Source organism: Centruroides sculpturatus, unplaced genomic scaffold (genome assembly GCF_000671375.1).
Source record: "Centruroides sculpturatus isolate CEXI.00-Female unplaced genomic scaffold, Cexi_2.0 scaffold82, whole genome shotgun sequence".
Classification (NCBI taxonomy): domain Eukaryota; kingdom Metazoa; phylum Arthropoda; class Arachnida; order Scorpiones; family Buthidae; genus Centruroides; species Centruroides sculpturatus.
The window spans coordinates 825,327-841,586 of NW_019384498.1; the positions used below are offsets into that span (position 1 = coordinate 825,327).

General features: G+C 34.6%; 1 protein-coding gene across 1 annotated transcript in view; it reads left to right on the forward strand.

Moving 5' to 3' along the window:
- LOC111621990 (sodium channel protein 60E-like) overlaps positions 1-16,260 on the forward strand; it is a 150,910-nt gene that overhangs the window by 119,316 nt on the left and 15,334 nt on the right. Inside the window, exons 17-21 of the mRNA XM_023364281.1 lie at positions 3,479-3,598; positions 3,693-3,956; positions 9,545-9,736; positions 9,805-9,959; positions 10,037-10,263. Coding sequence (XP_023220049.1) covers positions 3,479-3,598; positions 3,693-3,956; positions 9,545-9,736; positions 9,805-9,959; positions 10,037-10,263 — 958 coding nt within the window. The remainder of the gene's footprint in view (positions 1-3,478; positions 3,599-3,692; positions 3,957-9,544; positions 9,737-9,804; positions 9,960-10,036; positions 10,264-16,260) is intronic.

A 16,260-nucleotide genomic window follows, 5' to 3' on the forward strand; every position in this document is an offset into this window, starting at 1 on the left:
TTCTGAGTCCGGAACTGTCTTCTTTTGGGATTTCATACAAGGTAAATATCGACACGCGAACTTCTGTAAACTCTCTCTCTCAAAACGGGAAGAAACGTAATATCTTAATATCGTAATATCTTAATATCTTAATACTATTATATACTAAAGCGAGCAATGTATCTAATAGCAGCCCTAATGTATATCCTATCGTTAACCATTAAACAGTTGTTACGTTAAAAAAGCGTCTGAGTAAATCACTTCCGGTGCGCTGTCTCTCCTCCTATCTCGACTCTGATCGCTCCGTTACGCGACCGCTCGCGTGACCTAAATAACGCGGCTTCCGTGTCCGCCGAGACGCGGTGGTGTCATCCTGACAGGGCACCAAAGAGGAGCCGACCCTTCGGTCACATTTCCTTGGCAGTACTGGGCAGTGTCATGGTTAAGTCTGTGGATGTAGGATGATAATCAACGATGAACGAAGTCAGGAACTATGGTGAGGATGTTGGCACAGAAAACAGAGGGGAATGCATAGGTTATTTCAGAATGTTAAAATGATAGAAATCTGTGCTTTGTCCTTGAAATTTGAGGTATTTAAAGGATTTTATCACTGAATTCTTTGCTCCCATTGGTTCCAATTCCCTATCATAATTTCCCAATTGGTCTCCTCTTTTGTTTCTGGGTGGAAATAAAATCGGATTGGGTCACAAGAAAGGCCAATCTTTGGTATTCAACTCAACACCATCTCTTGGTTCTGACCAAGAGATAGTGTTGCCACTTTGTCAAAATTAAAAATCTCATTTAATTAAGATATTTAGCACAAATTCATTGTAAAAGCTAATATTTTTGCCTATTTTAATAAATCATTCTCAGATAATGAATATACAAACATTGAACATAAACACAAATATACCAGAAATATCCATCAGAAATTATACTTACTAAAAATAAAGAAAAATCAAACATTTTCAACAATTTTTGAATCATAATCTTTTTTTGTTAAATTGTCAAAAACATTTGTTTTTTCTTTATTTTTAATAAATATAATCTGTGCTGGATATTTCTGATATATTTATGTGAGATAGCAGAAATTCCTATATTAGAACTAGTCTTTAATACTAACATGATTCGAGAGACATAACGATTGTTGTTCGTAGCTACCTGAGAAAGTCTCCCGTTACATTTTCTCGAAGACAACCTGACGCTTTCTCGCGAACTATTAACCTCTGCTTGGCCGAAATCGTCCGTGAATATCGCCAGAGACGGCCGAAAAGGGTCAGTCGCCGTTTTAGTCCTTGGAGAGGAAAGAAGTCGTCGCCCATTGTGTTTATCAACAACGTTTTTTTTTGTGTGTTAGTGCACGATAGAGCCTGGATAATTCAACGGGACATTTTGACTGGATATTTCACCCTTGGAAAAATCCTGGAAAAGCCTATAAGAAGAACTATTACCTTGTTCTCCAATTCAACATGACCCGATCAGGATATCTATTACCAAAGGTATTTATCACCACACGAACCTTATGTGAACTCTCTCTCTCCACGACAAAACTTTAACCAATTTATTTTTAATTAAATCCTTGTTAATTGTTAAGTGTAGTTGAGTCTCTTCCACATGCTATCTCTCAATCGGCTGACATTACGAATCTGTTTGACCACATAAGGGACTGCTCGCGCGTAATAATTATCGTCTCGGCTTCCGTGTTTCACTAAACACAGTGGTGTCAATCCTGACAGGGCACTAAAGAGGTGCCGACCCAAAAGGTCACATTTACATGCATTGGACTAAATCCAGTTTTAAGTAGTATGTATTTATTGAACATAACATGCTAATGTAAGACAATAACTGTCCTTAATTACATCCATTATAGGCCAACTAGCATTGATAAGATGGAGAAAAATATTTCAACCCATATATTCATGAAACATCATGAGGATTCAGATTTAAACCTAAATTTTTCATGTGTAAATTATTGTACATTTTCATATACAGGTATAAGACAAAATAATAGGAACACCCCTTTCGAAATGTGTTGTACTTCGACCATCCAATACAGCCCCACCACATGTCGCAATAGTCTGCTATCCAGTGGTGGTGAAAGGAAAGGTATCAGTTGAGCATTTAGCAGTGTGACAGTTGCATGAGAAAATTCTGTTCCCAGCAAAGCGCCATTATGTCTGACCTGTCCGATGTGCAAAGAGGCATGATTATTGGAGCTTGCCTCGCTGGAGCATCTGTGTCTAGAACAGCCAACTTTATGGGTATTTCAAAGTCCACTGTGTCAAGGTTTATGACAGTCTACACAAAACTGGGAAAGGTATCTTCTGCTAAGCAGAATAGTGGGCAAAAGTTGAAGTTGACCGACCAGGATAGACGAGTGTTGAAGAGGATAGTTGCCCAAAAACATAAGACTACACTGCAGCAGATAACCTCTGAGATGAACACCCTTCTCCAGAACCCCGTACCCACCAAAACTATTCAATGAGAGCTGCATGCTGCGAGCATTCATGGCTGAGTAGCCATCTCAAAACCGTTAGTGTTGCCACAGAATGCTATGAAATGACGACAGTGGTGTCAAGACCACCAAAACTGGACACAACAGCAATGGGAACAGGTCATCTGGTCTGACGAATCATCATTTACATTATTTCAGACCACTGGATGCGTGTTTGTGTGGCGAATACCGGCAGAGGCATTTCGTGTTGACTGTATGGTTCCTATTGTGAAGGATGCAGGGGCTCTGTGATGTTGTGGGGAGCAATATTGTGGCATGGCTTGGGGCTACTCATAGTCCTGAGGGAGAAGGTCAGAGGCATGCATTATCGTAGTATTCTCGCAGATCATTTACACACTATGCTTCATACTCTGTTTCCTGAGAATGTTCTCTATTCCAAGATGGCAACACCCCTGTACACATGGCTCGCTGTGTTCAAACATGGTTGGATGAGCATAATGATGAAGTGGAACATCTCGTGGTGTCTCAGTCCCCTGATCTCAACATCATTGAGCTTGTGGGGAATTTTTTAGAGAACAAAGTCCTTGCTTGGTTTCCTCCTCCATGCACATTATCTGAACTCGAGACCGCTCTGCAGGAGGAATGGCTGTGAATTCCCTTAAACTTTCTGCATGACCTTTATTTCTCAATTCCAGGTCTGATACAAGCTGTAATTCAGGCCAATGGTGGCCCAACTCCCTATTAATAAATATTTTGCATTCTTTCACAGGTGTTCCTATTATTTTGTCCTATACCTGTATGTTAAATAATTTAAACAATAAAATATGAATATATTCATACTTTATGTTTGGCATATGGATAATTGTGGGATAAGATATAAAAATTAAGAAAGAATTTGTAATAAACTTGTGCTTATTTATCATTATTTCTGTTAATTATTTTAAAAGCAATGGGAAAAGATACCATTATTAGTTGTTAAATATGATAATCCATAATTTTCTTAATCTTTATCAGTCAATATGTTATCTTTATTTTAAAAAATAGGTTTCTATCTTGAGTATTGTTCTGGAAAATGCTGGAAGTGGATTATATTCTTTAAGATCAATTAGGACATTGAGAGCATTACGACCTCTTCGTGCAATATCCCGTTGGCAAGGAATGAAGGTAAAAATACAATAATTAAACTATAATAAATAATTAATATTTTGTGTAAGATTTCAAAGTATATATAATATTTACTTTATATATTATTTTTCAGATTGTGGTTAATGCTTTAATGTCAGCTATTCCATCTATATGCAATGTCTTACTAGTTTGCATTGTATTTTGGCTGATTTTTAGTATTATGGGTGTGCAGTTTTTCAGTGGAAAGTTTTATAAATGTGTAGATGGAATGGATCATCGTCTTTCTCATCTTGAAATAAAAAATCGTAATGAATGCATTGCTCTAAATTTTACTTGGAAAAATTCAAAAATAAATTTTGATAATGTTGGAAATGCATATTTAGCTTTATTTCAAGTAGTAAGTGCCAATTAATATTTTTATTAAATTAAAACATTACAAAATTTATAAAATTTTGGAGAGGGTTAAGGTTTTCTTTTAAGGTTTAGGTAATACCATTTCTCTCACATATGTACTCATTGCCATAAAAATTAGCATACCAAGGAGTTGTCATATCACTGCAAAACTTGATGTGCAGATAAGTATCTAGCAGCTTTAGAAATAATTAGAGTTATAGTATGGTGGCTTATTTTGTAATGCCAGCAGAGAGCATTAAACTGCATCCCTCTTGGCCTATAAAAAAGGTGCACAAAGGCATTCTGTCTGTAGTTTACCTGCTGCAGGAGGATGCTGTATCACTAGAGATGCTTTTACATTGTAATTGAAGACAATATGAACAACTAACCAAATTTGAGAGGGAAAGGATCATCAGATTGAGAAAAGCCAAATGGTCATCTCGTGAAATAACAAGCCACCTAGGCCAATTCTGACAACACTGTGAGGAGTTGGGACCAGTGGATGAAAGAGAACTTGCAACATGGTGCCCACCCTCAGCAGACCATTAACTGAGAGGACCACCTGATCCTCTGACAAGCATGAACACAGCTGACTGTATCATTGTCCACCATCCAGATACAGATGGTGCCATCATTACAGGCCTCTGTGTCTGTCATACCATTTTGAGGTACTTGTCTGAGGAACATTTGCTATTGCAGTGGCCATTCCATATGCTTCCATTGACAGCAACACAATGTTGCCTCTGTTTGGAGTAGTATTGCTCCTGACGAGATTGGACCATGATGAATCCAGATTCAGTTTGGGCACTGACGATGGCCATGTTCATGTCTGGAGGCCCCCATGGTGAACACCTCAATCCTGTCTATGCTCTGGAGTGGCACACTGCCCCCACAACTGGTGTGTTGTCACATACAACAGCTGGTTCTCTCCAGTAGTGATCCAAGGGAGTACTATTAGAGAGCCCAGTGATATGTTAGTGACATCTTGCAGCCACATGTATTGCTTCTGATGGCAGGGCTCCCAAGACCCATTTCCAACAGGACAATGCTTGATTACACACAGCAAGAGTATCACAGAACTGCCTCTTCACATTGCCACACTTCTCTGGCCTGCCTGGTTTCCTTTGTCACTGATCAAACATGTCTGGGAACACATGGAATACCAAGTTGGACAGTCTAGGAGTTTGACCGAATTAGAGCAGCAATTGCCAACCTTTCTCACTTTATGGACCACTAAACACACAATTTTGTATCCCACAGACCACTATCATGAATTTTTTTTAAACAATACAAACATGTATAGAAAAATAATCATAAAAGTTCCATTTTACTTATTTTATTACTATAAAATTCACTTCTCAAATTATAACAAATAAGCAGCAACAAACTTTCCACTAAATTGAAATAAGTTTATGGATTATTGGCTCTTTTCCACAAAGGACAATTACACTCATTTATTGATTTATTGATGATTTATTTATAAGTCATTTCATGTTTGGTTTTAGATTCGGATAAAAAAACTCCCTATGAGTGAGAAAAAGCAACCAAGCATTTTGCATTTCTTTCATAATACTTTGCATAACCTTGAATTGATCGATGTCCAAATTTCTCCATGGACCACTTGCAGCAACTGTGGAATGAGATGCCACAGGATACCATAAAGCACCTGTATGCCTCCATGCCCAGCCATATCACATTGTGTATTCAAGCTAGAAGTGTCCCAAGAGGTTACTAGAACCTCCTTTCATTTGTTGTTTTTCTTCCAATAAATGATCCTTTTGTTTTCATTTTGTAATCACTTACTTATATCACTAACTCTCACACATGTACAGTTTCATTTAGCATGACAACTCCTTGGCATGCTAATTTTTATGGCAATGAATGTATATTGATAAAATTCCGACACTATAATATTGCTTTGTACGTGAAGGTATGAAGAAAATTCAATAAGTTTAATGTAAAAAGTAAATATTTACATTCATTTGTAAAGATTTTAATAAAAATAAAGTTTTATTTATTTGTCGAAATCATGTCTTCTTCTTGATCCTTCTAATTCAATGTCACGACTTGATGAATTTTTCAATACTTGGCAAATAATTTCATCATCCACTTTTAATTCCTACAGATATGCATTTCGGACTTTCACCCCTCTTCAGTCTGTTACATAGATAGGTTGTATCTTGTGTATACAGTATCTGTCAGGCACCTTCCGTACTTCCCACTTTCCTTCCCCCCCTCCCAACTTGACGACCTCCCCCGCATGTCTCGTAACTTGTAGCGTCTCACTCCCTGAGTGCCGCACACAGCCTTGCCTGCAACTGTATCAACATTCTATTTTAATAATTGTAGCCAGTTTTTATGAATGTCAATGCTTAGATTCTTGTTAATATTATTTTTGTCTGTAGTAATTTCGTAGCTTTCCTTGAATTTTCTTTTGTACTATTATAACATCATTCTTATCTATTTTGCAGTTTTGGTTGTACAATGTTCATAAAAAACAGAGTTGATTCTATTATACTTCAGGTCCGCGATGTGTTCTTTTAATCTTGTTTCTAATTTTCGTTTTGTTTCTCCAATGTATACTTTTGGTGGTTTGCATGTGCAAGGTATTTTGTAGACAACTTCGGTAGTGTTGTACAGTAGAGCGTCGTTTATCCGAAAGTCAATTATCCGAAAGTATTCCAGTCAGCAAATTTAAATTTTTGCCAGTGCTGTAGTGCTGCAATTTTTGGCTATGTCTTGGGCTACTCAAATATTTTACGTTTTTGATACTAAATTAACTTCTGAAGTATAATTTTTTATTGTTTTTATATTTTTCAATATATTTATTTTGTTTGTACAAAATAAAAAAATCATTTTTAACGATACAATAGTCTTCGTTAGACTTAACAACGACGAAAATTCAACGCAAAGCGACACGCAACGGCGTGGGATAGGCTAATATATTTTTTCGTACATAATCGGTTATCTGAAATATCGATTCTCCAAACAACCCCAGTCCCCAATTGATTCGGATAATCAACACTCTATTGTATTTGTCTGGTTCTTTATTTATGCCAGGTTCAGCCTTCCAGAATCTTTTTTTGCAAGTTGTTGTAGGTTGGGCTAGCTTTATATTTATTTTATCAAAACTTTTGTTTACCTGTTCAAAGAAGCCATGAATGTAGGTGAAGGATATGTATTTTACTCTGTTTTTATCTTTATTTTGTTTATTTTCCAGCCTTTTATTGTTGATTTTACTTTCCTAGTTATTTATTATTCGTTTCAGATAGCCGTTTAATAGGAATTTAGTTTGCAGTTTGTTGAGGTTACAGGCATAAAGTTCTATAAACAATATGTTGATGACCATTATACTATATGACCAAGAAATAACAAAATTAGAAATAGAAAAAAAAAATAAACAAATTAAACGATAACATCAAATTCAAGGTAGAAAATGAGGCAAACATGGAAATAAATTACCTTGACATTAAAATAACCAGAAAGGCAAACAAGACTGAATTCGAGCCATACACAAAACCATGCAAGATCAGGAAAGTGTTAAACTATAATTCAAACATTCCACAGTAGATAAAAGAAAACATATTCATCATGGAGTATAAAAAAAATCGAGAGCAGAACAAGCTCGCTACAGAAGAAGAAAAAACATCTCAACAAACTGCGAACTAAATTCCTATTAAATGGCTATCTGAAACGAATAATAAATAACTGGGAAAGTAAAATCAACAATAAAAGGCTGGAAAATAAACAAAAAAAAGATAAAAACAGAGTAAGATACATATCCTTCCCCTACATTCGTGGCTTCTTTGAACAGGTAAACAGAAGTTTTGATAAAATAAATATAAAACTAGCCCCAACCTACAACAACTTGCAAAAAAGAATCCAGAAGGCTGAACCTGGCATAAATAAAGAACCAGACAAATACAACACTACCAAAGTCGTCTATAAAATACCTTGCACATGCGAACTGCCAAAAGTATACATTGGAGAAACAAAATGAAAATTAGAAACAAGATTAAAAGAACACATTGCAGACCTGAAGTATAATAGAATCAACTCTGTTTTTTACGAACATTGTATGACCACAACTGCAAAATAGATAAGAATGATGTTATAATACTATACAAAGGAAAAAAATTGGTACAAAAGAAAATTCAAGGAAAGCTATGAAATTACTACAGACAAAAATAATATTAACAAGAATCTAAGCATTGACATTCATAAAAACTGGCTACAATTATTAAAATAGAATGTTGATACAGTCGCAGGCGAGGCTGTGTGCGGCACTCGGGGAGTGAGATGTTACAAGTTACGAGGCATGCGGGGGAGGTCGTCAAGTTGGGAGGGAAGGGAAGCGGAGTGGGAATTACGGAAGGTGCCTGACAGATACTGTATACACAAGATACAACCTATCTAGTTGACATTGAGATAAAGAGGTAAGAGAGCTATCCGTTTTATGTAGCTACGGACTTTGCTCTGTGGGAAGTAGAAGAAAGGAGAAAGCATGAGATCGAAGTGTGAAAAGAAAGGGAGAGAGAATAGTGTGAAGAGAAGGCATGGGAGGCACCATGGGTGCCTGCATTGCATTCGTTACAATGATTTTACAGATTACATGAGAAAAATACATAGCTAAGTTTGATACAAACAAGGTTACAAATACGTATTTACAGATTCAGATAATAACAATTGGTTACATTATTAATATTTACAATACAGAAGCTGCTGTGGTATACATTTCAATGCCGAAGAATTTTACATATACAGTACTACAATTTCCATACATACACAAGTGGTAGTAAATACAATAATCGTGCGTTACATTATTAATCCATTGGTGGCCTCGTTAGGCTGTGGGATAGTATGTTGTTGGTGGTCCTACTGCTGAAGCTGCTAGCGTTCAGGGTCTTTGTCTTGTGCACAAATTCAGTTAGACTTTTCCACAGTTTTCTGTTGTTGAAAACGTCTGGTGGATTCGGTGGCCAGTTCTGGCCTTCGGTAAGGCATTTTCCCATGAATTGGAGCCTTTCGTTGTCGTGTTTTGGGCAGTTGTAGAGGAAGTGCTCTTCAGTTGCTTCGCTGGTGTTGTCACAGTCGCAAATATTGTTATTTGTTTTGCCGAATCGATGTAGGTAAGCAGCAAAGTTACCGTGTCCGGTAAGAATCTGCGTGGTTTCGGCTTCTGGAGTGTAGTGGTTGGCTTTGAACCTTTGGGTGATAGAAGGGATGTAGGTGTAGGTTTTCCTTCCTGTATTTGCATGGTCCCACTCATTTTGCCAGTCTGTAAGAGCGATGCTGGCTAGCTGCTTCTTCACCCAAGTATGGGGAAGTTTCCCATAGGATGGGTCCTATCTAGGTAACAGACTGAAGAGGGGCGAAAGCCTGAAATGCGTATCTGTAGGAATTAAAAGTGGATGATGAAATTATTTGCCAAGTGTCGAAAAATGCACCAAGTCGTGACATTGAATTAGAAGGAAAAATAAAGTTCACGTGATATAGGTTCTGGCTAGCTTTGTTGGTTTATAGTACTGTACTTAAGATTTTTTATTTACTTTGTAAATACATAAATCACTTAATTTATAATTTTTTTTCTAGGCTAGTTTTGAAGGTTGGACAGAAACAATAGCAGATGCCACAGATAGCACAGATATTGACTGGCAACCATTTCATGAGGCCAATTTTTTAGCTTATTTATATTTTGTTATTTTCATTATTTTTGGCTCTTTTTTCACATTAAATTTGTTTATTGGAGTAATAATAGATAATTTCAATATGCTGAAAAAAAAGGTAATAAATTTTTTAAATGCCACTTGTAATTTAAATATTTAAAAAATTTTTTTTAAATTTATTTTTAGTATGAAGGAGGAATTCTTGAAATGTTTTTAACAGATAGTCAAAGAACATACTACACAGCAATGCAAAAACTTGGACAGAGAAAACCTCAGCGTATTATACCAAGACCATTTAATAAGTATTTAGCTATTATTTATGATGTAGCTGTAAGTCGCAGGTTAGTTAGGCTTTTGCTAGCTAAATTGTTATTGTTAATTTAAGAATATTTACTGATGACAAAAATCTGTATTCCAGGTTTGAAATGATTATATTTTTAATCATAGTTATCAATTTGATTGTTATGTCTTTTGAACATTATAAACAGTCTGAAAATACAACCATGATTTTGGAATATATGAATATAATTTTTACAACTTGTTTTACATTAGAAGCTATTATCAAGATAACTGGACTTGGATATCATTATTTTAGAATGCCTTGGAATATATTTGACTTTTGTATTGTTATTGCTTCAATAATTGGTAAGTTGTCAATAATTTACATTTAATTTATTGGTATAAATCAAATAATTAAGTTACTATTTTCTTGCTAGATGATTATATTTTAATAAACTAATTAAAACTGCCTTATATAATATATTTGATGAATAATGTTAAAATACATAAAATATATATGTTGATTTACAAGTATATAAAAAAAGCTCTCTGTAATTTTTATACTATTGAAACAACTTTTTAACGAGTTAGTGTTAAACTTCTACATTTTTTCTTTATCAAATCTTATTTATTTGCTATTGGAGAAAAAATTCCAAAAATTTTTATTGTAATTTATGTTTTAACTTTATTTTGTAAAGAAATGAATCATTGATCATGATTTATACATCAAGGAGAACTTTTAAGATCACTTTAAGATTTATAAATCAGATTTATTATTCTCCAATTCATCTTATATAAAGTCCCTTGTATTTATTCTTTGACTAATCTCCCATTTTACATAAAATATTTTTGTTATTGATATTACCATTTGGACAGATTTTGAGATCAATTCAATTCATCTTACATGTTTGATTATATTAGGCTCTAATTCAAGTTCAAAATGGAACAGAATTAAATATTGAGATAATGATATCAATTCTTATTTTTCAGCAGAATTGTAACTGGCTATAGAAATTTAAACTACTCATTTAAATATTACTCAATATTTTATTTCTGTCACATATACAAGACAAACTTTTGGGTGCAAATGCAAGGATTTGATTAATCCAACATTGGTGTGTTGGCTTCTTTTATGTTTTTTCACATCAATTCCAGATTCTTAATTTTGAGATTATTTGCATTGATATAATGCTCCTACTGTCCTTAATTTCCTTCTACTGTATTTTTGCAGATTGTCTATCCAGGGAGACCTTGAAATCATATTTCCTTATGGTAAAAACCAGCATGCCAGTTGAAGGTTTATATTAATACATCTCTCTTCAAAAGGCATGTAAAAAAATGAATGAGTTTTTATTTTAAAACTGTAAACTGTCAGCATTACATCAAAAACTATAAATATATGTTTAATTTCTGCATTTTGTATTTTTTCTAACACTGTAAAATACTGATGGAATGCCAAACATATAATTTACAGCAATTTTCTGAAATTTGATCTCAACTTACACCAATTAACATTCCCTTTGTGTGAAATTTGAAAGGAAGATGTTATTTTTAAGATCAGGGTAGATAGTTAGCACAAGCTGCACTGACAAACTACTACTACAACTAATGTCAATAAGCTGCTAATTGTTTTATTGTACTGTAAAGGAAAACTTTCTTCCTGATTTTAAGTCAGTCAAATTACAATGTTATTACTTTATTGTACTCCAAAGAATGTTTTCTTTAACATTTATTTAGCATTTAGTTTTCTTACATCTGATTAATTTTATTTTTTAGTCAATTTCACCAGCATGCCAGTAACCCCAGGGTTTCCGTCATGCTGGTCAATCTGCAAAAATACAGTACTTTCCTAAAAGAATCAAAATTAAATTTTTATGGATATTAATTAATTTTTGCCTGACATAATTGTTATTAGAATAAATAAACTGTGTTGTGACGTGTTTTTAACTCCACTGCATCAAATATGTTGCAGTTTGGGTACTTAAATTTTTATGGCATTGAATGCCATAGGGCCTGAAATCCACAAACTATCAAAGTTTCTTGAAAATACACTGTAATGTATTTATTAAATAAAGCAACTCAAGTGACACCAATGTGAAATGGGAGGAAGAATAAACAAAACATTTGTGATGTAAAGTTGATATCTTTAAATTAAAGTGAACCTGATAAATACTTGTATGGATAACACAATATTTGGAAAAGAACAAAATAAATGTTATAGGTCAAGCTTCTTACCTTGGCAGTTGGTTGATGAATACAAATTTTGTGAAACTGTCAGAAAATCATTTTTTCTTTAGTCAAGTCCAAATTTTTAAATTATTTTTGGGGTTTTTATTTAGTTCTTATTATTGTTTTGGGGACATTTTAGTTTGTTAAAGGATAAAAGTTCCACACCCAACCCAAAAAAGAAAAATTTAAATGTGAAAAATAATACTCTGACACCCATATTGCTATCTCACCAGTGTAAATCTACCATGGCATCTCAGATTGAGTGATTTCCGTATAGGAATTAAAGAATGGTCACTTAATCTCAATTATAACTGATTCTAAAAATCAAAATTAATTTTTTGAAAAGATTGTTAAAAACAAATGTCCAAAGTATTGCAAAAGAAAAAATAGACAATTGTTAGTATAAGTATTTAAATGAGTTAGTGGCACAACTGTTTGTTACTCACACTAGGGAGTATAAAAGACTCGACAAAATCAAAGAAAGACAAGGTAAAGCTCCTAAGCAAGTGAGGTGAAATGGTCCATATGTTCTCAACACCTAAAATACTACTGTACAGTACATGCAAGTATTGATGAGGTTCCTTTCTACTTATTGTATGAGAGAAATTCCATGTATCCCTTTGACATAGTCACTGCACCAAATACTATTATATGACTGACAAAAATTACATGAGTGAATTAAAATTATGATTAGCTGTTACTATGGTTCATGGTTTATAATGGTTCAGGAGCATGCACAGAAAACAGTGAATTATCATAAAATGTACTAACAGCATAGGAATAAACCATACAAGTTTGCTGTAGGTCAGTGTTTTTCAACCTTCTTGAATATGCAACCCCTTTACAAGTTAAAAAATTCTGGCGACTCACCTAGGGCCATATTAAAACTATATCAGTGATTTTAAAAACTATGTATTTAATTTTTTTTCTGTTGAGACAAATTATTGTTGATTAAAATGAAAATTTCAGAAGAATCGACAATAATTTCACACACATAAAATATGAAACTTCCTTTAATTATAACATTAGGCACAGGGAACTGTTGGCCTTTTTTTTTGTTTTTTAGGATCTGAATTTTCAGCTTCTACTTTTTATTTCTTTTTGCAAATCAGCTCAACACTTTTTCCACTATCATTTTCTGAGGTGGGCTGTAATTCTCGCTGAAATTGTAGTTTTTTTTTAATGTAGTATAGGACCTACAAACACTTGTCTTTTTCTTCTACCAGCGACCCCCCATGTAAGGCTTTGTGACCCCCTGGGGGTTGCGACCCACAGGTTGAAAAACAACTGCTATAGGTGATTGGGTGTTTATAAGAGAGAGAACCATTACGCCAGGCTTGAAGTGTAAGTTGGCTCCATATTGGTCAGGCTCTTTTAGAATTACGGCAGAAATGAACCCAGTAAATTTTGAAGTTTGGCATATACATACTGGAAAGAAATTGCATGTACACATGAACCAATTAAAATCTGCAGTCATGCTATTAGTTTGCAAACTCCATGTTGAAAAAAACAAATTTCAATGCAAATGATTGTAATTAACCACAAGCTCCTACTGAAAAGCAATCCTCAGAACAGGTTGATCCTTGGAATGAGGTTATTCTGATCTTGATTCCACTGGATCAGGGCAAAATGGCAATTGAAGTAGAACACCATTTACAAATTTGTGACTGTCATGTGGTTATGTTCTCCAAAGCCAGGGTCTTATAAGTAAGCAACCTTGGGTGTTGCTGATAACCAGTTGGCCTAAGCAAACAAATGCTGGGAAGAATTTAAACATGCAAATTGATACTGGGATATACTCAGATGCAGATGCAAGAGTAATGGCTAATGTTATGACACTTTAAGGACAAGGTTAAGGTGATCCCTTGGAATTATTTCACATGTATTATTTTCACATTTTTATATCAACCTAATAAATTATGCACATATGTCAAGTACTGCTCTCATAACAGAAAAAAAAATTAAATTTGTAATAATGGAAAGGAGAGAAGAGAGAGGGAAATTTCCTTTTTTCCTATGTGATAGGATCCACAAAGAACCAACCTACATTGGCCAGAAGTAAACCAAAGAGTGCTAATACACTTATTGCCAAAATCCAAGAAAAAGGCACTGGTGCATTTAACTCACTGATCACCTAGCAGAAAGATATGCAAGAGCAGATGCAGCTAAACGTTAGATGCTGGTGCAGATGCGAATGCTCCAGGTGAAGCCATTAGAGCTCCATTGCACACAGCTGTAACAGTTGCAAGCAAGGTGTTTCAATTATTATTAAGGTACAGAATTACCAATCTTAATGCACCTGTTAAGTGGCACAACTCCTCTTATTTTGGCAGCCAGATTAGCTATTGAAAGAATATGAAAGACAATGAAAGTGCAAATTAACTTGATGACTGTGGTTAACTTCTTTTCATCAGGCTTCAACTCTCAATAAGGTAGATGCAGTAAATGTATTATTGATACATGGTTCAAACAGAGATTCACAAAATATCAGAAATAGGTGTTTTCCTTTTGTTAAGAGGAGAAAGGTATACAACCCTAGCTATGGAAAGCACTTGATCTTCTGAAATGTAGGTCATAGGACCTCACATAAAAACTTGAAGTAGTGTGTAAAACTCCAGCAGTTGTGGTCAATTGAAAAATGAATCAGCTGACACATTGCACAGCCATTAGCATTTTAAAATAAGTTTCTGAGGTATTTTGGAAGAGAATGCAAATAGTATGATCATGACCATTCTTTCTTTTTGAGAGGAAAAAGAGAATGAAACTCATAGAATAAATATTAATGATGCAAAAAATAGAATATTTGGCCAGGAGCATGGCGAATAGCTGAATATTCAGCCAAACTATTCGGCTTGATTAATGCATGTATGAAAATTGGTGCGCAAACTGCATTATGGAAAGGATCGCACACCCTGCCTTCTGTTGGCCTGCTGTCACTACACTTTGCCAATCGCGTTAATTCTTGACAGTTGTAGCAGACAGACACGAGTGTCATCGCAGTATGTGATAAGTGACTATATCAAATGTGGATAACAATGAAATGACCTACATTTTTGTAAATAACATGTGTAAATAATGGAAAAAGAAGAGCGAAGGACCGCAAAGTGAAAGTAAATATGAAATTGAGTTGATAACATAATCGAACAAGTCAAGGCAGCTTATTGGCATGAAATTCATGACCGTCAATGCCAAATAATTGTTCTCATAGACTTCGGAAAGCTAAATGCTTGTAATGAAAGTCACTTAGCGTGCACAGGTGAAAGCCTGGGACTGTTCAGACTACCAAGCTGTCTGGAATCTATAAAATCATAACTGTGACTTATACTGACGTTCTATCTGTCTCTTTTCTCCATTATCACCAGGCTATGAGTCACGTAATTGTAAAATGGGAAATCTACAACGGAAAAGTGATGAATCGAAAGTATTGTGCACGCACATTATGATGTATGCATAGGCATACGTGGACTATAGCAATGGAGGAAAGAGAAAGGGAAGAGCAAAGATGAAACTTAAAAAGAAGGATAGGCAGGTTCAGACTCTCAGATGTGCGATGATTCTTGAACGAATAGGTGTGTACGTGTGTTGATCTTTGTAATTATAAATTGTAAATGCATGTGACTAATATAACCTACACAAAAAAAATAATAATAAGTTATAAATAAATATAAACAAACAACACTAACCCGATAACATTAAATCTAAATACCAACAACTGCTGAATCATATTGGGCTATTTATGGCTATTACATAAATCAGTGTTCCGCGGAACACTGATGTGCCGTCACATGGTGAAAGGTGTGACGTGAACTTTTACATATTTTATTTATATATTTTTATCACAGTTGTTGTGTTTCTTATGCTTGTATTTCATTCTCTGCCGCAGTACTCATGAAATAAGATTATGTTTGTTTATTCTTTATTACAAGCCACGCATTTTTATGTATTCTAAGAAATTATATGTAAAAAAAATTTGCTCACAGGTGTTGATGTCTGTTTAATAACAATAATAATAGGTTAGTAGCATTATGTAATTCTATTAATAGTATCATATCATACGTTTTTTAGGGGGAATAACATTTTGGTGTGGCGCAAGTAGAAAAAGGTTGCGGAACACTGGACTAGAGGAAATCGTGC